The 23,246-nt window shown below is 38.7% G+C and overlaps 1 protein-coding gene across 4 annotated transcripts in view; it reads left to right on the forward strand.

Annotated features, from left to right (window-relative positions):
- The window catches only part of NR5A2 (nuclear receptor subfamily 5 group A member 2), an 85,147-nt gene extending 64,981 nt beyond the window's left edge, over positions 1-20,166 (forward strand). For all 4 annotated transcript variants that reach the window (XM_066192288.1, XM_066192290.1, XM_066192291.1 and 1 more), the window contains one exon: positions 19,880-20,166. In XM_066192288.1, coding sequence (XP_066048385.1) covers positions 19,880-20,127 — 248 coding nt within the window. In that variant the 3' untranslated portion in view covers positions 20,128-20,166. The remainder of the gene's footprint in view (positions 1-19,879) is intronic.
- Positions 20,167-23,246: the final 3,080 nt, after the last annotated feature.

Raw genomic sequence — 23,246 nt, forward strand, 5'->3', positions numbered from 1 at the left:
GGTCATTTAACCTGAAATCAGCCTTTGTTTTCTCTTTACAAAAACTTCCCATTTGTCCTGCTAGTTTTTTGTTATGTGAACTCAGCAAGGATGATTTTTCAAACTCCCACCAGAGCAGTTTGTAAAGTGGAATGCCACTAGGAGAAAGTTAGACATCATTTGAGCCGTGTCCAGGCACTTGTCCGGCTGTGGAGCTGAATGCTGGACTAGGCAGCAGCTGACTGGTACCGCTCCCTTATCACTGTCAGGACACAGACAAATGTACTTCAGCTGAGAAATGAAGGCTTTATCAATGCAATTGACAAATAATTGCAGGGCCACTATTGCTCTCACATCCTACTTAACATGAGACAAGGATGTCCAGTTACAATAATAAACATTTAATTGTGGTGGACATCAAACAACGGGCTCTTGGTTAAGCAACAGAAATATACCCCAGCAAAAAAACAACTGTTTTTAAATAAAGCACAGTCTTACTTGAGCAGAAAATTCAGCAGAAATTCATCTAGATCAGCAACACTCCATTCTCATTTCTGTTAAAATGAGAGGAATATTAGCAAGTTAAGAGGAAATGTTAGAAAAGGAATCTTGCCTTGCTTTTAGCCTCTGTAAAGTGTCAGAGCTGAGATGGGAGGAGGTATTTGAAGTCCTAGGCCCCACCATTTGCACAAATGAAAAATAAATGTGTTTGTTTAGATCCTAATGCAGATGAGAAAGGCTGAAATGAAGCATATTCGAGGCAGACTCTGACCCCAGCACTCAGAAGACTAGAAGGTGTTCCCTTCAAACATGTTCTCAGGGAGCAGCAGCACAAAGCCTGCCTGTGCTCTGTCTCACCCGGTGCAGTAACTCACATCAGTGCAGTTACACAACAATCTGCAACTGAAAATACAGCTATTGCACTTTTTAATGTACTTTATGTAACACTGTTGTTCTGGGCATTGTTCTATTAGATTTACAGACCAGCTGAATCTCTGCCTCAGGGAGCTTGCAGTATAAAAACACAAAAGAGTTTAAAGATGCAGCAGCAAACTATGATGAAACATGAGGCTGTCAATACTTTCACTTCCATAACTTTTGCTGAGGGTTTAATATCATACATATGCACACAGGAAAATAAGAGTATAAGGATCAGCTGGAGGTAATATAACAGGGAATGTTGACTAAATTTTTGTACTAATTATGATAGTAAAGAGCACACAAACAAATATAATGGAGAACGAAATGAAGGAATTAGCGAAGCAGGAGGTTTTATCAAACCAAAAGGAAAATAAGAAAGAAGACTAGAAAATTAGATAAGAATCAATTCATGCAGGATTATAGATAACTAAGTGCACTACAGATATAAAGACATAACCTAGGAAATTCTGCATGTAGATCTTGATTACAGATAAAGACGAAGTAGGTGCTATGAATTTGAAGTGAGGAGTATTACTTGACAGTCTTCCTTGGAAAGCCAGTGCAAGTCACTACTGGAGTGCTTATCCAGGCATGGACTTGTCATTAAAATATGTCCACTTCTGATGGGGATAAAGAGTACTCAGGGTTTACTGCCTTTTTCAAAGTGGTCACTCTGGCTGTTGTTACTTTTGGGAGTCTGTAAATATATGACTATTTTTATAGGTCTTTTTATCTATGTGTTATTCATAATGCGTGTGTTTAGTTGGGCTGTCATAACAGGTGGTTTTATTTTAACCCTTGGCAGTTTTCTTAGATTCATCCATTCTGTTACCCAAGGATGCCTGTACTGCACCTGGCAAACACCAGTAAACCAGCAGTCGAGGGGTTCTGGAGATCACTCTGGCACAGCTTTCAGGCTTCCCCACATTATACCTGAATTTAGAAAAATACTTACTGTACACCGGTCCAATTCAGCCTGTCTCAACCCTAATGTCCAACCAGAGTATGCACTGGAGGCTAATACTGGCAAAGAAACACTTCCTAAACTTTATGTAATCATTTGGAATTCAGGAAGGATCGATTAGTATTCAAGAGACGTGACTGCTCAATATTTATACCAGAGAGACTTGGCAGAAGCAAATAAAGGTACATAAAGCTGATGCTTGTCTTAATTAAGTGCAGTATAATAGGTGTTGGGGATATTTTTCTTAGTGAAGAGAGCAGTTTAGCAATGACCAGATATAACTCATTCTGAAGTTCAGAGCTTAAAACTAATCAATATGTATTTATAACAAGGGAGGAACTAAATATAATTTATTATTAGCTGACAGCTAACTAATAGATAAAATCAAGATTTATTTAAGTACCTTTTTCCACATACCAATTTCTGACCAAAAAAATTGCACCCTTGGATTCTTGATTGGTTGTTTTGCAGCATTTCAAATAGACTTTTTGAAATGACTGTCTCATATGCAGAGTGCCTGGGAGTGAACCCAAAAAATGAGGAATGAGACATCTAGCTAGGATGATCCTTTCACTGTGACAAACTTATCAATAGGAACATTTCCTGATTTTGTGATGAGGAATCCTTAATGGCAGGTGACATTTTTAAATGCTCCTTTAAAGCACACAATCTCCGTATGTGCTGATGAACAGGTGTTGACTGGCAGACAATGCAGGGATCACAGGGACAGTCCCAGCATACCCAGCCCAGGCTTCCCTCAGATGTCACTACAAAAAGTTTTGGAAGAGAATGCAGAAGGTGGATAAATAGATCTGGTATATTAAGCATGAGAGGCAGAATGGAGAAAGTGGAAAAGGACTTGGTCTGGAAAGGTGGTGGGTGGGAGATGGAGATGGCATTCCGGGGCAGGAGATGACCTTGTGACACTGAATGATGACAGGTAAGGCAGGAACAGCCACAAGGCCCTGAAAGAAAATGCAGTGAGGAAAGAGAAGTTGCCAAGACAAGGAAGCAACAAGATAGGAAGGCTACCTTGGCAGCACTGTTTGCCACTGCCAAGGGGTGAAATGCTGTGATCACTGAGATGTGATCTGCTGAAGCAACGTGGTATCTGTTAAAATTTTAATCAACTAAACAATGTCCCCTGTGCACATCCCTTGGAAGTCAGTGACAATGCATTTGCAGAATTAGTTCTGTAATATCAGAGATATTTGGGATAAAGTGCACTAGAAATACACAATTTAAAGGTGAGGATCACTGTCTTTTGGAAGACCGCATCTCTGGATAGAATGAAAGCTCGGCTTCTGAAGTCAAGATGGCTCTTCTCTAAATTAATATGACAGAGCTCAATCAAAAGTTACAGACTTGATGCCCAAATGCTGGATGGAAACTTATGGCCTGCAGTGAGCAGAAGACTGAAAGAGGTAAAAATTATGATTATAGAGGTCCTTTCTTGTCCCTAAATTGTCAAGAAGTTGGAATTTATCATGCCTTCTAATTTCAGGTTTTACAAATATTTCTGCATTCGAAAAATTCAAATTTGGTAACTTTTAATGTGAAGAGTTACCAGCAATCTTACACAGTCCCTCAGTGCTGTATGTTCCACACTGCCTTGGAAACCAGGGATCCACTTCTTACTAGAGATTATGAGGGCCAGCAAAACAGTTAAAAGCCAGTCTGCTCCTGGAACATCAAACCCTTCTCTGGATCTCAGGCAAAGCTGCCAGGCTACTCCACTCTGCCACTAGAAGAGCTATTCCACTTTTCTGCTTTAACCCTCTGGGAAAGTAAAGCAAATGAATATGGACAAAACCTCATTTCAGAATAATCTCATGAGGGACGTTCTCCTTTCATGGATGCAGCATTGCTCAACAGAGAAATCAACCCTTTTGTCTCTAATTTTGCTTCTCGCTCCATTACTTTGAAGTCTAAAATAATATCTCAACTATACCATCTGGTAAACAAAAGCAGTAGTTATCTATCTTCATAAATAGTGGTGAAATCTAGGGATACTTTGAATAGTAGAGGCAGATTGGAACAACACTGTTTGAAATCTACAGATTTTATACCAAACACCATTTTAAAAGGAATCTGACTTAAAATATCTTGATTAAATTTTGAGAAATTTTGATCCTTTCCTTTATAAATCACTTAGCATGAAAGTAGTTCCTTGCTGCATTTTCAGGGTCTAAAACTTGGCAAAAAATTTTGACAATTCATCACATGAGGGACTATTTCAGAAGTGTATTTAGCACATGCAGGAAAAAGTGGGAGTTTTTTGCCCTGGGTTTTATTTCTTTATGGATAAACAAAGACATATTCATTTCACTTACCTGTCAAAACCCATACCAAAGCCAAATAATTAAAAATTGGTCCTTAAATTTCTAATAGACTCTAAATGATATATAGAGTGATGACTTTGATAAACAATGTTTTGCTCCTGAGAATACTATTTCAGTGAGCTGACAGGTTTTAGTCCACCTTCCTATGCAGGTTGCACACAAGTGCAGGCAATATGAAAGAAAGTAGGACAGTGTCTATCTTCCAGGTATCTGCCTTAATGAAATCTACAATCAATGGATTTGGGGGAAAAAAGCATGTAATATAAAAGGAATAAAATAGAAATGCTGGGGTTATGAGGAACAATTCAGAATTAAACCAATATTTTTTAATAAATAAAATTTTAATCATTCATTTCAGCCCTGCATGTAGTAGTGAATGATAAAATTCTTCCAGGAATCCCAGAGAAAGCCTTCTGTTTCATGGCTGATTGAGTTTTTTGAATAAAATACACTAAATTACTGAGGAAAGTTAATAATTGCTGCTGATTTGTCCTGATTTTATTTCATTAAATGCAATGAATGCTGCAAATTCATACCTCATGTAACTGTTGAGTACAATGGCATTATTCGAGGCATGAATTTGATTCAATCTGTTCATTACTTGGTTATGTTGTCTGCTTGTCTGACAGCTGCAAGCCATGGAAAAAAGATTAACCATCTTCAGCAAGTACTTTTCCTTTTCATGTCCTTTTTTTTCCCTAAAATGCATATTTAACAAGGTTTTGAAATAACAATAGGATTAGATGCTTGAGAGAAAATTAGGTCATATATTTGTTAGATACAAATCTTGCAAGTAATTAGAAACATGGGTATCAAGCAATATTTGTATTCTGTACTGTTGCCTTTGTGTGGAGACAGTGGGGATTTCAGAATAAACCAATCAGTGTGCTCTGCACTTTTCCCCTATTATGTTTATAGCATACTAGTAAGGATGGCTTTAAACACCTCCTGTAAGGGGGAAAAATTACCTGCACGTAACCCACATTTATAGGTGTCTCTACTTTTAGAATACTTTTACAATTTCTTACCATGTTTAGATGTTTAAGTTGCAAGTTTAAATGAATTATATAGGTAACAAAGGAAATAGAGTATTACATAGAACCTTTTTAGCTACTGTTGGCAAAAATCTTTAACATCAGTGACTACTTTTGTTAGTCAACTACTCAGCATAACACGGGAATAAATGGCTATATATTAAAATAGAGATAAGTAAATGAATATCCTAAATCTTGGAGCCAGTAACACTACCCTATAGTCTTAACTTGAGCATATTCTTAAATGTTTCACTGAAGGAGATTAACTTTGCAGTAGTAACAGACAACTTATTAAATACTTTTAAAATGAGAATACATAGACTGAACAGTTCCTCATGTATTTCCAGTTAAGGAAACACATTGCAGAGGCTCTTACCTGAAAGTTTATACATGGGCGATGTTGGCCATTTACTGGAGATGCACTGTAGACTATGCCAAATTTCCCTCTTTCTCATACCCCTTTGCTGCTTGTGCAAGATTGAGCAGTGAATGAGAAACAAAAGCAATGTCTGTCTCTGAGGGAATTAAAATAGAGAGGTGAAATACTCTAAAAGAACAAAGGAATTAAAATAGAGACGGGAAATGCTGTAAAGGAACAATGAAAAGAAATCACGAGTGAAAAAAAAGATCTGCAAGAGGGATGAGAGAGGAGTGGCAGAGAAGAGCATATCTGGGCAGATCAGGAACCAGGAGTGATTGATGAAAACAAGGGGCAGCAGTGGTGTGGCTCAGAGGAACAGAGAGAGACTGGAGAGCTTGAGATAGGAGACAAGAAAATAGAGGGAAAAGGCCAGGAAGGAAAGAGAAACCATGGAACTGTGATCAAAGTCAAGCTGGCAGTGGACAGGGAGGAAACAGAGGCAAATAGTAGTGAAACAATGAAGGAAAATTCAGAAACCAACTTTATGGCCCAGCCTTGGGCCAGCTGGAATTCCAGCTGGAATCTTGAATTGGGAGACAGAAGGGGACTGTGCAGAAACAGTCTTTCCCAAGTTTGTGGCTTGGAGTATGTCCCAAATGATTTATGCTGGCAGGAAAGTGGTGGAGTATAAAAATTGCAATTCCTTAGGTTCTGGCAATGCTGCTAGCAAGACTGGATGCACCTTTCAGAGCAGGAGGTCCTAGTATTGCCCTGGTCCTGTGCAGAGTCATTTAGTATGGAAAAAACTGAAAGAGTAAGCCCCAAAACAGTCCATGTAGCTTGCAAAAATTTAATTTACACATCATCCTAAGGGCAGTTTAAGAGTCTTCTTTATAAAGTTATTGAAATATAATAAGGAAAATCCTACATTTATTATCATCTTCAGTACTGGGAGGGTTTGATGTGTAATATAAAAATAGTACATAACACATCAGCTTGGTGTTATGTGAAGTAGCACAAGTGAAGGAAAGTCTCATAGCAGAGAAATATTTCAACATCAGAATGGGGATGGAGACTACAACAGCATCTTTCCTCCCCAAGACCAAAAATTGTAACAGAGATCAGCAAACCCAAACTGCTTGAAGCAAGATAGACGACACTATCCAGACTTTCACCAGGGGAAAACCTACAGCTTAAGCAGGACAAATGTTCTTCAAGCCTGGTTGAGGCAGGTTGGAGGGGTGGCAGCTTGAGAAAGTCCTTTCCTCTTGTCTAGGACCATCCTATTTGGGACACATTTGTCTTTAGAAAATGGAGTCACCAGTCAAAGCTGAAAAGGGCAGGTATCAAACTCATGTGCCCTGAAGAAGTGCTGGAAAACAGTGCTGCACAATGGAAATATCTTCCAGAGAGGAACATTGTGAGAGGTTACTGTGGGAGCATTGTCATCCAGCCTGCACCCTGTGCTCAAGCTGGCCACCTCTTACCGGCAGTACTTCCTCCCTTTCTGTTTTGAGACAGGAAAAAAAGACCCTCACAATTAATTAAAACCATAGATGAAGCTACCAGATGAGCCAGGGAATACAGAAGGAACAAAGCAATTAAAACTTTCCTGTTAAAAATTCACTGGGTATACTGTAAAATTCAGAGATCGTTGTGCCTCTCAAAAATGCAGCAGAGAGACACAGACACTTAAAAGATCTTTCATTACTTGCGTGCCTTTGGCTCCCTTTCAGGATGTTGTAGAACTGGAAAGAGCTACAGTAAATGTATTTTCTCTGCATTTGCCTTTCTTGACACAACACCTCTAATATTTTGATCTCAAGAATAATCAGCTCTTTTGCATTTCTCTTTCAACTAACTGCAGACTTTTGCAAGTTAAAAATTAATGACAACTTCTCTTCCTCTTTTTTTTTTTAACAAAACCCTTCTGTGCTCTTTTCTGGGGAAAAAAAAAAAAAAAAAAAAAAAAAAAAAAAAAAAAAAGTCTTTTTCCTACAACCTGTAACTATTAGTCTAAATGGCATTCCCACCACTCTTTCTCCCTCCTTTGTGGTAACACACAAAACGAATTCCACCACAACGACCTGGTTTGTGGAAACCATTATTCTGGAGACGAAACATTGTGTTGTGTCCTTTCCCACTATTATGGGCAGTCAGTCTGTTAGAACATATTGGACGATTATAGGTTAGTCTTACAAGAGAAAGCCATGGGTTTCAAGTTAGCAGTAACCATCTATCAATTCTTGAGATTATGCCATGATTTACTGTCACAGCATCATGTATTCTCTGATCTTCTGCCTCCTGTGAAACATTGTGCTTTCCTTTTCTATTGATGTATCAACTATAATAGTTACAAGCAGCTACAGAAAAATCAATAGTGAACTTTCATTACTGTGCACATAAAGAGTACCATGCTGTGAGAGCACCTAGCTCTTCAATAGTCACCAGCAGTAAGGTACACTACGGATGTCTGGTATTTTGGTCTAAATGAAGAATGTCTGAATTGGAAACAACAAATATTTAAGATTTTTTGACACCACTGGATCTATGTCAAGTTTTCCAGTATGTGATTTTTTTTCCTGAATTGTCAGGCATGATTTGTATTTTCTGTACTGTTATCTGTGTGGTTTTTTTATATAAGGCTGACAGAGGAAATTAATACCCAAATAAGTTGCTGGGCTGTGCTTAACTTGGTTGGGCAGAAGTGCTAAGAATTGTGTCAGTCTTTGTTGAACTAGTCTATCTTATTACTGAAAGCAAGCTGACTGGTGAACAGACCAGCAATCCCTGTGTTAAACACAAACAGGATAGAGCTGAAAGCGGCAGCACAGTGTTACCACACACTCTGAGGTGCTCCTAGGACTGTGCACTAGGAAAAGCACTGAGTTGCTTTTCAACACAAAGTCTGGGGGAAAAAAAGTGTAATTTTTATTTTAAAAATATTTGCCTGCGTCTGGGAACAAATTAACATCCAATTAGTGAATGTAAATGAAGAAAGGCAAGAAGAGTAAGTATGTGAGTGCATTGCCTTGAAGGAGCCCGGGCCATTTCGTGTTTCAGGTCATTTCCCCAGCAATTGGGCAGGAGTCCCTGCAGGGCAGGTGGGCAGCTCTGCTGCAGGAGTTAGTGGGAACTTTGGCATTTTGAGACTGTGGTGATTTTCAGCGGCAAATGCTGTGACTGATGCTCAATACCTTAGATATGAAATCCTGTGGATTTCCATGAAACTAAAGCATGCACATGTGCATGCACATTAATTGTATCCTGCCAAATGCATATCCCACTGCCTGCTGTGGCTCCAAGGCTACAGGAAAGCACAATTTCTTGGCTAGTGGGGACCCGGAGCCCCATAATTCATGCTCCTCCTGTTAAGCCTGTGACTGTGTTGTGTATGGAAACATCTCGTCCATATCTGACCAAAACATTTCAGTCTGAGCCGAGCAGTGAGCACAAATCTGGAGTTTTTCTGCTGCTTTCCATACTGAGCAATTGAAATGTTAAAAATGTGCTGAGGCAGTACCTTACTGAGAGTCTCCAGTCCTTTCTGACTAGGACTTCCTGTCAAGAAATCAAGAGGCAGCTGAAAAATAAAACTCTCTCCTAAGAGCTGCATGTTTGAAACCAGGTGTAAGAGTATTTGCTCTATTCCTCACTTGCCTACCCTGTTTGATTGATGAGTAACCATGCTGCCAGAGGGACTTTCAGGTGAGCTTTTCTTTAGCTTTCATATCTGTGTGTTTAAAAGTTTAAGGAATAAGCATGAAGAACACATCCAAGTCTTTGGAAAAATAGTCCAAAGGCTCTATTGACATACACTGGGTGTCTCTCCAGTGTTCTACAGGCAGCACTGACACTTGTAGTTGCACCAAAAGGTGTCCCTATTTGGGCTTCTGTCATCCCATTTGCCAAGTCATTTCCACAACTAAGCCCAGACATCTGGGACAGTAAAAAGTGAAATTTGCAACTTCCACTCAGATCAAATGTCAGAAACAATATGTTCTGAAATACTGCAGCAGAAAATGATCTCCCTTAGTTGTGTTTATTGTCCATGAAGGCAATACTGGCAGTACTCGTTTGCACATTTAAGCAAATTCATGAGCTGCTGCAGTCAGGTGTGGTAGTGATCTGGTGACTGGTACACTCCTGTATATGACATTACCATACTTGTTGGCTCTTTTCATCTAAGCCAGCATGGTTTTTTGGCAGTGCTAACTTGATAGGGGATTGAAAAAACACCAGTTTCAGTGTACCATCAATGTCTTGTGAGCTGTCTGCATCTGCATTTACATAGAAAATAACTATAACTGCCCAAAGTAGAGTCCACCTCTTAAGAATGTGTTTGGATAACAGGCATCATGTATTTGTTTCTACTGTTGTGCTTTCAGTACTGAGCAAATAAATGAAAGCATTTCACTTTATGTTATTTCAGCACAACTATATAAGAAAATAGTTCTGTTACTGATTTCCACTTCTCATATGTTACACAGGCAGAAGTGATTGTCTTTTTCATGTTCTTTCTGAACTAGAATCTGCTTCCACTGATGCAGCTTGGTTCAGTGAAAAAAACCTCCAAACTGTTAGTGCAAATACTGGCACATAGAACTAGTAAAACCATGTCTTGAAAAGTCTCAGAAAAGGGTAAAAACAGGTTTTTGAAATCAATGACTAAAAGACAATTAGTTCTCACACTAAGCCTTGTCTGAAAGTAGTGCAAGAGGCTTAAAACTCTGAATTATTTGTCAATTATGTTGACAGGAAATCATAGTAGAGTGCTGTGCCTCTTAGATTGGCACATCACTAAAACACCTTTGCTTAATTCTCCTTCTCTCAATGAGAATGTATTATAATAATTTTTGGTCCTGTGAGAATTTGGATCTAAACAAAAGAATAAAGCCAAACAGTATTCACCCAGTAATAAAAACCTGGTATGAACTTCAACCATTATCTGGGAAGCACTATAATGATATAATCCAAACTGGCTGGTCTAATATTTTTAACCAAGCTGAAAAAGTTTGAAATATAATAATTAAATGCAAATACAGTTCTGATCCCAAAGACCAGAAGAATGCCTTTAAGCTAGTATTTATAACAAGAGCTATTCGACTGAGCTCTCTTGTAAATTTTATCATACCTGAGGCAGTTTTCCTCAGTCGATTAGCTGGAAAGCTGAATATATCCTGAGGCAAACCAGACATCTAGTACAGGCTAAATTCAACTACTGGAGCTTAAATTTGGCTTAATATATCCCCACTTGGATCTGCCTGTTTAATTCTCTTTCATATGATAACGTTGGTTTATTCATAGTCTGGACTTGCCACCTGAACAAACTGTACCTCATATCTTATTCTAATGGAATAAGAAAACTTTGCAAAAACCACAAAAGTTCCTGACTGAAAATCAAATGCAAATTTGGGATTAAAAACTGTTTTGTGAAGTGACTACAAGATTAGTACAGCGAGATTTTTCCCCCTAAGGAGTACTGCTTTTTATGATCATGTATTTTTTATACTCTGCAGAGACAGATGGGCTTTATAAAGGATAGAGCCTGATACTCAAAAGGGTTTCATTGGCAGCTGCGTTTCTGTGTTTTAACCTTAGTAGAAATTTATATCCTGTATTTTTCTAGAAAATATCTGTATTTCTTCTTTTTGGATTATATCACCCCTTGGTCAAGCTCCAGTGGCAGCAGTAGAAATACCTCTGAGATTAATCTGTTCCATTATTCCTACTTTAAACAGTACTTGAGTAGCAAGAGAGGGATAGAAAGAGACAGGGTAGATAACGTGCAAGCTTCTCATGAGAGTAATAAAGGCAAACATTCAAAAAAGTTACAAATGTCTAGGCAAAAGCAGAGCAAAATTTTTCTAGGTAATGGCAAATCTCTTGAAAATTTTCATTCCTTATTTTCTAAATATTCAGCTTCTTCTCACTAAATAATAGATTGTTTTTTGCTCCTCTTAAAACTATACCACACTATTATTGCAATTTGCATATAACACCCTTTCTGCCTCAGTTCCTAACTTCAAGGACTTTGTATGATGTCCTATCACCATTCCCAGGAACTTCATAAATATTTATGAAATCTTAAACTATTCACACCCTACAAATTGCAGGCATTGACAGATAATTCTCTTAAAACACCAACAATTCAGTGTGCTATTGAAGATGAAAATGATGTTGCAGAAATTAACTGGGGAAACTCCTTGGTTCAAGAAATTTCCTATTTAGTCTAATTTTTTAACTTATCAGAAGCCTAATTTCTGCTTTTATGAAATTTGATACTGTGATACTACTGCTCTGGCTATAGATTTGCCTGCATGTAAGCATATACATACATGTATATGTATGTGTATATGTATATGTATATGTATATATATATGCTTGGTGATAGCATGATAATTAGAACAGTAGTTTTGTTATCAATGGTCATTCCAACTGAATATTCAAGGACAAACATTTATAGCCCAAACATACAATATGACCCTGGGATGAGGTGAGGAGTTCAGAAAAAAAAGAGTTTTGACTCGATTTCTTTCTCAGTTTATCTGTGAGACCTTCACTAAATCATTTCTGCCCTAGTTTAGCAACATGTGCTTGCAATACAAATATGACCATGCGTCCACAAGACAATGGTTACACTTTTTTTTCCTAGAAAAGAGAGACATAGATTGAGACGTGTTTTCTAGGATTCATCTGTCATTTACCTTAAGTGGTCACTAGATCAAATACACAAACAAGCCTAGAAGCAGGAACCAGAAAGCCACATCAGCCCAGGCAGGTTCCCTTTCCACCAGCCTACAAAGGCAGGCAGTAAATTTGGGCTTAATCACATAGGGTTTACTTTTTCAGTGCACCAGCAGAGCTTCATCCTGAAGACTGGAGCACACTTTCACTGAGAACAGCCTGTAGCAAGCAATAGCAGAGACCACCCATTGACCGTGGTGAGAGACTCCAATTGTTCGAGGAATTTCCTTGAAGACACAACAGAGCAACTGCGCTCCAAATTCCCATTCCTCTGTCATGTCTTCAAAGAAAGCAGCAGCTACTCTTTTATGTGGAACATAATCCTATCAGTGAATGCTTAAGCATGGATTAAAATACCTACAGAATAAACCTCTGGGCCATGGATAGACTGCCCTCGGTCCCAGATGAGCAAGAGACAAGCAACACATTTCACTGCTGAGCACAGGGCAAGAGCCAGGCTGGGACTTCAGGAGGGACAGAACTGCAGGCAGGGAGAGAGCTTTAGAAAGTGAAAGAAAGTGAGGTGGTAGTGGAGTTTAAGCCCGGCAAAGAGGAAGTGCCGACAGTGGAACCACTGCTTGGGGTCTGTCTGTGGCCCACATCTTCTGGGCTGGGCCATAGTTTCACCCCCACTGGCTGCCCACACCCCTGGCTGTGTGGATCTACCACCCCTGGCTTTGTGGCTGTACCTGGATGTATTTTTCCCTCCCAAGCTGCAGTGAGAAACACTGAACTTTGTATTCAAGGGTGTAGCTGGCTGTGGACTTTGGGACAGGATCTGTGAGCAACCCTTCCATCAGAGGCCTGGCAGGATCTTGTTTTATTGTGTTTCAATGACCACCATATCACGTATGCCTCATGTGCAAGTAATAAGGATGTTGGTTCCTGGGGTGTCAGGACAAGAAGTGAGGGGAGATTTTGTTTGTTTGACTTCCAAGAGAGCAAATGCAGCCTGAGCTGCTGAAAGTCAAGCTGTTTTATTCTCCTGAATGATGACTCAGTAATTACACCAGCCATAAAGATTCAAGAAATCAAATTGAGATTTGCCCTTTGTCTTTACTGGGACTGTAAGAAAAGAAACAACTGAAATATAGTAACCTACTTCCACAGTTGCACAAGGAGAGGAATCCACCTTATTTCCCCATGACTCTCTTCCCACTGCAGAGCTAACAGTGGCAAAAGCAATTATAAAATTACTCACAAAATCAATAAGCATGATTTTTAACAGACATCAGGAACTTCTCAGTAAGAATCCATCATTTTACGATCCTTTTAGTACAGGAAAATAGACTTCAATATTTTAAATAACGTTAGAAAGAAGCCTACCACTATAAAGCACTATGAAAATGTTTTAATTGAGTCTGAGTTGTTCTGAAAGAAACCAAAAGTCCATCAAGATTGAAAACTGAGGGAGTGAAATAAGATCCAGACTAAGAAATACAGCTTGTTCTCATAAGTATCTTATTCTCACTTTAAAATATATACAATCTTGCCCAATACTTGGGCATGAATGAAACATTCTGCTATGGAAGAATTTAATTAAGATTTTCAAAACAATGTGCCCTTTATCAGATGTTGTGTTCAACTGAAAATGAAAATTACTTTATGACCCTAATAAATAGTCAGAGATCGACTGTTGCACTGTTACAGACAGCTTAGCCACTGCCAAAAAAAGAATCCTAAAGACAGGAAAAGTTTTCTACACATTCAGTTTGGACTTGGGATTCTTAAGAAAAGTGCTTTTTGTTCTTACGGTGTTGAGGTTTTTCAAGGTTTGGAAAGTGCTAAATATATGCAGCTTATCACTGATTAACAAACATCTATCAAGAATTGTTTCCCATGACTTCTAAGTGAATAATATTCAGCACAGTCCTGCTGTAATAAAATTGAGGAGAAATTTGCAGTAAGGAGCTTATCTTTACCATAAATCTTCCTTCATTACAGCATTTTGTCTGTCAAGAAGGCTTAGCTATAGAATGGCATGCATCTGCCCTGGTGACAGATGTGCTATATGGAACTGCTGCTGTTGCCCTTAGTTTCAATGAAGGAGAATTGTGGGTAATTTTCAGAGATTGGCACTTTATCAACCATTACTACCCTTGCCTTCAAAAAAATTTTTAGCACATGTTGAAAATCTTACCTGTGTTTTAAGTCCTGTAACACAGAGATTTTGCAGGGCTAGCATAGAGTAGGAAAAAAATTAGTACAGACCTGTTCAAATGGAGGGAGGTTCGGTAACATCACCTCAGTCCTGGTTAATTCCCCTTCTTTGAACAATTTTGGGCTAAAAACCTTCATCAGAACTAACATGTTCCATCTTCAAGCTCAGATGGGAATTGGCCTCACACTAAAGCCGCTGCTGAGAACCTCGGCCATGTGAGGAGGCACGTTGTCACTTTCCCTGATAAAACAGAGTGTTTCTAGGCAGAGGCGATGCTGCTTCTTAAGCCCTACAGCATGGCTGGAAAGAACCAGGCAAACCTCTCAGAGGGCAAGTCTGAAGGCCATCCTGGCCAAAACCACCCTCAGCAGAGTCTGGAAGATACAACAGTTTATCTGCGAGCTAACCAGTTGTTCCAAAGAGCTGCTAAGAGTTAGAGGCGTTGGGCTTCAATGAGGTCCTTAAATGATGGGGCTCACCAGCCCCCTCGGGGTGAGGAAGCTCGGGCCAGGGCTGCTAACAAGCCCTAGTGCCTGGAGTTTCCATGAGACTGGAAGCAGCCTTGTGAAAGGGAGAAATCCTCTTTCCCATGGAGAGCCCCAAAATCTTATTTTGTCCTTGCAGTGGTGCAAAACGTAGAGAGGCAGCTGAGCTGTGTTCACACCTCTTCACTGCTTCCTGTAGAAACAGCATTGAATAAAAGACATAAGCAGTAAAATGTAACCAGCTTTCTCTGGGAAATATTTAGTGCTCCCAAGGAGTTACTGTTTTTCAAAGTTAAATCTCTCATTCTGTTTCATTTTTCTCTTCAAAATTCCCCGACCAAAGGAAACTCTCTATAGATTAGTACATCCCCAAATTTTCAGTATTTCATGTTTGGAATATGAGAGGGAGAAAATCTCTCTGAAACCTAAATATTTTTCCCCTCTAAAGACCAGACCCATTTTGGGGGAAAATATGCAAAAGTGTTCTCCTTGGGCTGAATGTTGTATGCAGTTTCAGCTTAACGCACGGTTTTATGGCAGATGTAGAAAATAATCAAAATGGGGGGATATCTGGGAATACCGGCAGATCTTTACTGTGACTGCAGAGCAGATCCTGACACACTATAATACTGTTTTTGTCTTAATCGTCAAAAGTAAGCTATAGAGAACAAAAATTCTTTGTTTGACAGAAAAGCAATTGCTATTTCTTGTAAAACATATAATATATTCCAGAAGACCTAAGGGTTTACTTTTCAATAAGGATAGAAAAAGATGCGCGCCCCACTGTGAGCTCACAGTAAGGCTGTTTCATGTAAAAAGTTGGTAATTAGTCCCTGAGTGAATAAAGTAGAAGAGCTAAGAGACTGATACTTACTGTAGCAACACAAAACACTTTTTCTAGCTGCTAGGATTTAAAGGGTGTGTGGGTGGGAGGGGGGAACCTACTCCTACTCATTTAATTTACAACTATCTAAACTTCAGAAAATGATTTCTTGCATTACGCTTAAACATGTGTACTTTAAATTGTTACTAACTGATGTAAAGATTGATGAGACATCCTAGTAAAAAAAAAAAACAACCCAGGAATGAGGAATTATGTGAAAGCAGAAGCATGTGTCGTGCTGTACACATCAGCAGCAGATTTCATGCTCATTTTCCTCGACTGCCTTCAGCAGTTACCCCAGCACTGCTTGGTGTCTCACCAAGTTAACTCCTTGGCAGTCAAAGGAAATACTTGGAAAACTAAATCTGTTTAACCAGAGTTACATGATAAAGAACAAGCACAAAGCCAAACTCAAGCCATAGAAAAACCATCTACTTTAAACCCCAGATTTATTATTTAATCTCATTTGTATCACTACCAGCTTACACTAAGTACCACCAGTGAAAACTGTACCATTTCTTGTTCTACCTGCATAACTTCGAGTTACTGGAAATAACTTAATATTCACATTTTCCTTTGTAATTACTCATCTTTAGCAGAGCTAGAGTTCATGATTCTCTCTCAAAAAAACCCATAATTTTTATGGCAATTATGGGTTCAGCAAACCTATTTTTGACAATATATAAATATCCCAGGAAAGCTTGAGAGATGACAGTGAAGCTTTCCACAGAGCTCTCAGCACATATCCTTTGACTTCTCTCTGTTTAGATTGTCTCATTTCCTTTACTGCAACATTCACTGTTAATGTATATGAGATAAGAACACATATCAAAAGTCATAAGCAGAGATCTCAGTCACTTCGTGGAGACTCACCCCAAATCAGGTTGCCTCTATCTCCCTACTGTTGTAATTGCAGTCCTGGAGAGATCTACACACAGATGAATTGTGTAGTGATGTCCTAAACTATGATTACTTGGAGTGTCTTTGATTGAGTACAGAAAGTCAGGGAAAATCTAAATATTTTCACTGGTTAACTAAGAACATCTTGTTTACAAGCACTGAACCTCACCACAAATTGCAAGAATTTGTTTAGAGGAAAGACATTAAAAGTATTTCCCCAGGCTGAATGTGGCTTAGGAGCCGAGAGCTACTTTTGGTTTGCTGTTAGTATCAATTGGACTTGTTTTTACATCTTTGCTGCAGTGCTTATGCTGCCACATGTGAGTATTGAAGGAACTGTCCACTGAGATGAGGAAGGAGAAGAGCACAGACCTTCCCCTGCAGCTCAGCAGTGCCCATGGGACTCCCTGAGGCCACTGAGCTGACGGGTGTACGTGAGCACCTCACACTGCACTGGTGCACCCACTGCCAGAAGCCACTGATCCTGTCCTTGGGGGCAATACATAATATATCCTGCCTCCTCTTGACTTGGAGTATGGCATCAATACAGCAAAAAACAGAAGAATATGTGTCTCTAAAGCACATTAAACTTGCTGCTTTTGTAGAAAAATATTTTAAAATTGCAATTCTCTTTGTTTCTTCTTAATGTCTGTAAAAATTTCCCTCGTGATTTTTCAATAGATATATAATCCATGCAATAGCATTTAAACAGGGACTAAAAATAAGAATGAACCTGGTTTTGCAAGAAGCCAGCACAATCACATTCACTGTATGGCTCAAAACAGACAGAGAGCAACAGAAAGATGCCCTTTGAATTTAAAGGCGGTTGAATCAGCTAACGATTTGTAAAACTTCCTGTCTTTTAAAGCTATTTTTACAGAGGAAAAAAGTTCTAAATACTGATTCTGAAATCATCATTCATTTTAGCTTGCTGTAGAACAGTTCGAAGTCCAGCCTAGTCCCTGTTTTCTGCAGGAGCTTTTATGTTCTAGCAATTCATTCATGCTTATATTCTGCATCTGAAACAACCTATTTAAATTAATTGTGATAGCTGGTACTGTTTCTTTCTTAACTTTATAAAAATATGCTTAGAACACCCAATTTTTTAAACCAGGTTACACTAGCTACAAAATACCTTGGGAGTTTTCTGTAGGTACATAAAATAATAAATAGCTATATTTTTTTGGTGAGAAAATGTCCAGTGTAATACAGAAAAACATGATTATCCAAAGATCTCCAGAGATACTGGCAAAAAGACTGGATAAATGAGTTTGAATAGCTAAGGGACCAGACAGCAGCTTTGAAGTTTCCACTCCTCTTCACTTGGGATAATGTAAAGTTCAGATGATTCTTGTTGGACAGCCATCACAATTTAAATATTACTGGTGAGTTCCTTAAGTCAAGTAGCAAAATTCTGGAGGATGTTATGTCCTCAGTTCCCAAACAAGCAGCACAAATCCAGGAGTCACTGGCTTCATTTCCACAGTGAAACTGGGACAGGAAAGAGGCAGGCAATAACAACCCCAGCAGGAAACACTGGCCCCGGCTCATGCAAGAGGGAACCCAAGGTGCAGCTGGCAGCCAGCACATTCCAGAGGGGCTCCTGCCCAAAGCCTGCAGCTCGGGCTCTGGAGGCTGAGTGTGCTGCCACCGGCTGCCACTGGGACCCATGGCATCGTTCCTATCCTCTTGCTCCAAACACGTTAGCCTCCTGCAACCATTTCCCTCATGTTCCAGCACAAAGTTACGTACAGGAACCAGAACTGTCTCTGTTTAAAGCACTTCTAGGAAAAGCTGCAGTGAGACTCAGTTTACACAGGCTCCTCATGGATCAGGTGACGCATGTGTGTTCCTATTTTGCAAAGGAAAACACTCATTTCCCCACAATCAAAGGCTGGCATTTACAGTGAACCAAATTCTACCAAATTCTCAATCTCCTAGGCTCCAAGAATATCCACAGATGAACGGATTTGTCTTTATACAAAGTGAATTTGCAGCATAGTTGTGCCCAGTAGCACCATGTTTCAGCCTTACAAGAAAGTGCTAAAGTACTCTACTGGTGGTAAAAATGATCAAACACAACCAAAACAAGCTCTCCCAGCAAGTGCACTTTAATCAGTTCCCTCTTCCTGCATTAGAGCAGCACTCTAATTTGCAAGCTTTAGAATAACTTCTGCATTCACCAGACATGTTAAAAGACAATTCCATCCGAGCGGTTTTTACACAGGGGAGCAAACAATGAGGAGATAATATGCTGGCATTTATCTCTGAGCAGTATTTCCAGAGCTTGAACTTGCTGTATAGGAACAGGAGATAATCAAACAGAGGCAGAGTGAACAAACTGTACCTGCCGTGCTGATGTAAATGCCCCGTTGTCCAATACCAAAAAAAAAATCAGTGTTGGATTTCAGAAACCATATGCAGGTTAAAGGGCACCATTCTTATCTAGTATGCCACCCAAAGGACAATGATTTCATTTTATAAAGATCATTAGTCAGTGAAATATATATTTTAGAGAGTTTCTAGTAGGGAATATTATTTTGGCAGTCACTGGAGTGTACCAGATGGTTCATTAACATAGGCTAGACAAGTCAAAGGCTTTCAGAATCATTTAGAAAATGTCAAACAGAAACAAGAACGCTGTCACTTTTTATTAGAATTAACTACATCATACCCTGGACACAGATTTCACCTTGGGTCAGAAAAATTAATACAGAATTATATGAATTGTGTAACATAGTAGGTTAAAGATAGGGCTTCCTCTTGGGACTCATTTGCTAGCAATATATTATGGTCTTCTACTTCAGGAATCCTCAACCTTTCTTTTTGTTAGCTATGAAAAGAGCTGACCTTGCTCAGACTCCATTGGTGTCTAATTGATTTGAGGTATATGCAGAATTTCAACAAGACACTCCACTAAAGCTCTTTTGTGATCATTTTCCCAGGAAAGTTGGCAGAAGGGTTCACTGAATATTCAGCAGCTTGTAAAGTATGCTTTTGTCAGGAGGCAAAAAAATACATCCATTAAGTGAAACACTGACTTCCTAAACAGGAATTAAAATGCAACTGAATTGTTACCTTTTTTTTTTTATTGTCATTCAGATGTCAAAAATCTCGAGAACTTCCAGCTTGTGGAAGGTGTTCAGGAACAAGTGAATGCTGCTCTGCTGGACTACACAATGTGTAATTACCCACAGCAAACAGACAAATTTGGGCAGCTTCTCCTGCGACTACCAGAAATCCGGGCCATCAGTATGCAGGCCGAAGAATACCTCTATTACAAACACCTGAACGGGGATGTGCCATGTAATAACCTTCTCATTGAGATGCTGCATGCAAAGAGAGCATAAATTATACCCATTAGAGCTTCTGCTTTCAAGGAAAAGAAATTATTCTGAACTGCTCCAAGCAACACCAATTAAAACATGGTTTTAAGACTTTGCAAAATGGTGTAATAATCAAATACTAATAGTAAATAAGTGATGTATCAGGGTATTTGTATTGCAAACTGTGAATCATATGCTACACATCCCCAAAGGAATCTATATAGGACTTTATACTGGAGTGAACTTACCAAGTGGATACCATCACCAATGTCAACATGAAAAAGGACAGAATGATCCTTGTATATTTAACTCTACTGATTGCCAACATGAAGAAACCTATGTGAAAAAAAAAAAACCTGATCCGTATTCTTGAGCTAAGAAGTGGGGAATTTGAGTGCACTAAATTCCTTCACTGCATAGAAGGACTCGTAAAACAGTTACAACAGATGCAAAACTGCATCTACAGCATCTTCTGTCATCCTTACAAGGACCCAACACTTACTTCTTCTGTGCTAAATGATGTGGCATCCATTGAACAAGCTGTAAGAGAGAGCTGGCCTAGGCCACGCGCTGTGTGCTGTGGCCACCAAACCCTCAGAGCTGGGCCTGCAAACCACTCCTAGGAAGAGTCTGGTATCCAGTTAGCTTGGCATTCCTAACTGTCTTCTGAAGTTTGTTTTGTCACGTGTTCATGTTGTTCTATCAGGCAGTATCCCTCTTCTACTACTCTTATCAGATAGCTGTTAAGTAGCTAAGGAAATACTCTAAAGTAAATTAGCCAATTCAACTGCATACTCAACCAGGGCAGCAGCTAAAAGATGGCTCCACTATATATTCATGGCTGTTTCCAAATAAAGGAAATGGAAATACTTTAGCTATCCCAGACAACACTTTCTTTGACAAGAAAACAGACATAAGGACACCAGATACTGATATTAAATAACTAAAAGAATTTTTAAAATGATTTTGTGATAAAAGAAGTGACGAGTGAATTTTACAACCGGATGATGCCGTGGAGCTAATTGGGAAATCATCTTTAAAATCGCCAGTAATTTGTAAACTAAATTTCAACTCAAACATCCTTTATCTAACGAAACTTCCTGTTTTTAAAGTTAGGTAATACACCGACTTTTTGCAATGAAAGAAGAGTGATACTGCTGTGTCTATGTAGGCCAAAGTCTGCTGCAGAACAAATATTAGAAAAGAACAAACACTTCTCTCTCTGTCCAAATGAAGATATCAGTATTAACATGTAGTGCCACATTTATAAGTCTTGCCTTATTTCATTACCCTTAAAGGTAACTGCGCAGGTGTAGATCAACATACATTTCAAAATAAAGTATTAATCTCTAACATTAACAAAAACATAGTGTTTACATTCTTTAGGTCCTGTGGGGAAAAAACTGTGATAAAATTGCAGAGCAGTGATTTCCTTATTATTTCTTTTAAATTGGTAATTATTTTACCAGTACTTAATTACTGTATGTCGTGAGACACTAAAATCAATAGGGGTATTTCATTTTGACTTTAATTTTTGAGATTATCGGCTGCACAATCACTTGTAGAAACTGTATAAAATCCTAATACTTTAATTTTTTTCATGAAGATTGCTGGCTTTTGAATAGTTTATTTATATTGTATATGATAGTTTTCACTGTAGACAATTATGATGCTAATTTATTGTTCTTTGGTTTCATCTTTATATAAGATATAGCCAGAATGAAGAAGCCAAATATATGTGTTTACTGTAGCATGTCTTCAAGTTAGTGGAACATAGTTCAGGGACACAGAAGGGTCTTTACAAATTAAAATCACTCACTTGATTAAATGTCTGTAAATCTTCATAATCCTAAATGTAGTTTATTTAAATCTATTGTAAATTATGTGAGTTATAACTTTTTCTGTTTCATGTGAACTTGAAAAGGTGCATTTCTCTCACTTTTGTCCAACCATTCATACATTGTATACCAAAGACATCAGTTATTACATCTGCATTAGTACGAAGCACACTATTTTAATTGCCTGTATTAATCAGCTCTAATATTCTGTCCATGCATAGGGTACCAACACAGCAAAGCCAAGTGTCTGCAACTCCTACATGCCTGTCTTGTACCACAGCACACACGCACAGACCTCGAGCACACCAAGCCCACCAAGCACAGCCCCTCAGCATCCCCCAGGGCAGACAGAAGCATTATTTAAATACCAGTGTTCTCCCTCAAACAAAGGAAATTAACCGTAAAGTGCGGTGCCAATTGACAGTGGCTGTGAAATACACAAACAAGATAAGTGTGGTCATTCTTCCCTTTTTGAAAAAAAGCAAAGCATTAATTCAAGTGTTTGCATTCTGTATTTTCTCCTTTTTTTCCTCTTGAAATGCTACAGTGAACCTCACTGAATATTAAGGAAAAAGCTGAAAAAATATTGCTAACTCTTCACAGCACCATTATCCTTATACAGGACAGAAGAATTGAAATAAGAATGTAGAAGAAAGGAACAATTTAGGTTAATGGAAATGGTTTCAGATAATCGAACATATATTTGCCCATGTCCGGGGTTCCAAGAATCCCATGGTATTACCCAAAGTACACGAACAAAAGAAAACACAAAATCACAAAAAGAACCCGTGTACGTTAATTGTTAACCACTTTGTAACCAAGCATTTTCTTCTGACTGCCTTATTGATTACAGGATATATTAGTAAAAGCAGACTAAAATTCAGATGGTTTGGCTTTGGCTGGTTTATTATAGTTGTTCTGTGTTTGTAAACAGACAATCTGTAAAGTCTGACTATTTGTATTACAGATGTTCTGCAGCTGCCTTGGATTTAAATCCATGCAACTCTTAGAATGTGCAGTGAGTTACTTGTTGAAGTTGAAGTTCTCTTACTGTATCAGTGAAATACATATTGTCATGTCAGTTCTTGCCAAGAGTTTCTCATCACCAATGGAATTATTTTTTTTCAGTATTTCAATAAATATTGATATGCCCGTGCTGATTACTTTATAATTGTCTTTATAATGCCATCATTCCACTGAAACGAAGCATCAGTCAAAAATCATTTAATCAGAAGAGGAGAGTGAAATGCAGGAGAAATATGAGGACCAAAGAGCTCATATTGATACAAGTGGAAGACACAAGTG

Source organism: Chamaea fasciata, unplaced genomic scaffold (genome assembly GCF_029207755.1).
Source record: "Chamaea fasciata isolate MVZ Bird 193981 ecotype frontalis unplaced genomic scaffold, bChaFas1.0.hap1 SCAF_10, whole genome shotgun sequence".
NCBI lineage: Eukaryota > Metazoa > Chordata > Aves > Passeriformes > Sylviidae > Chamaea > Chamaea fasciata.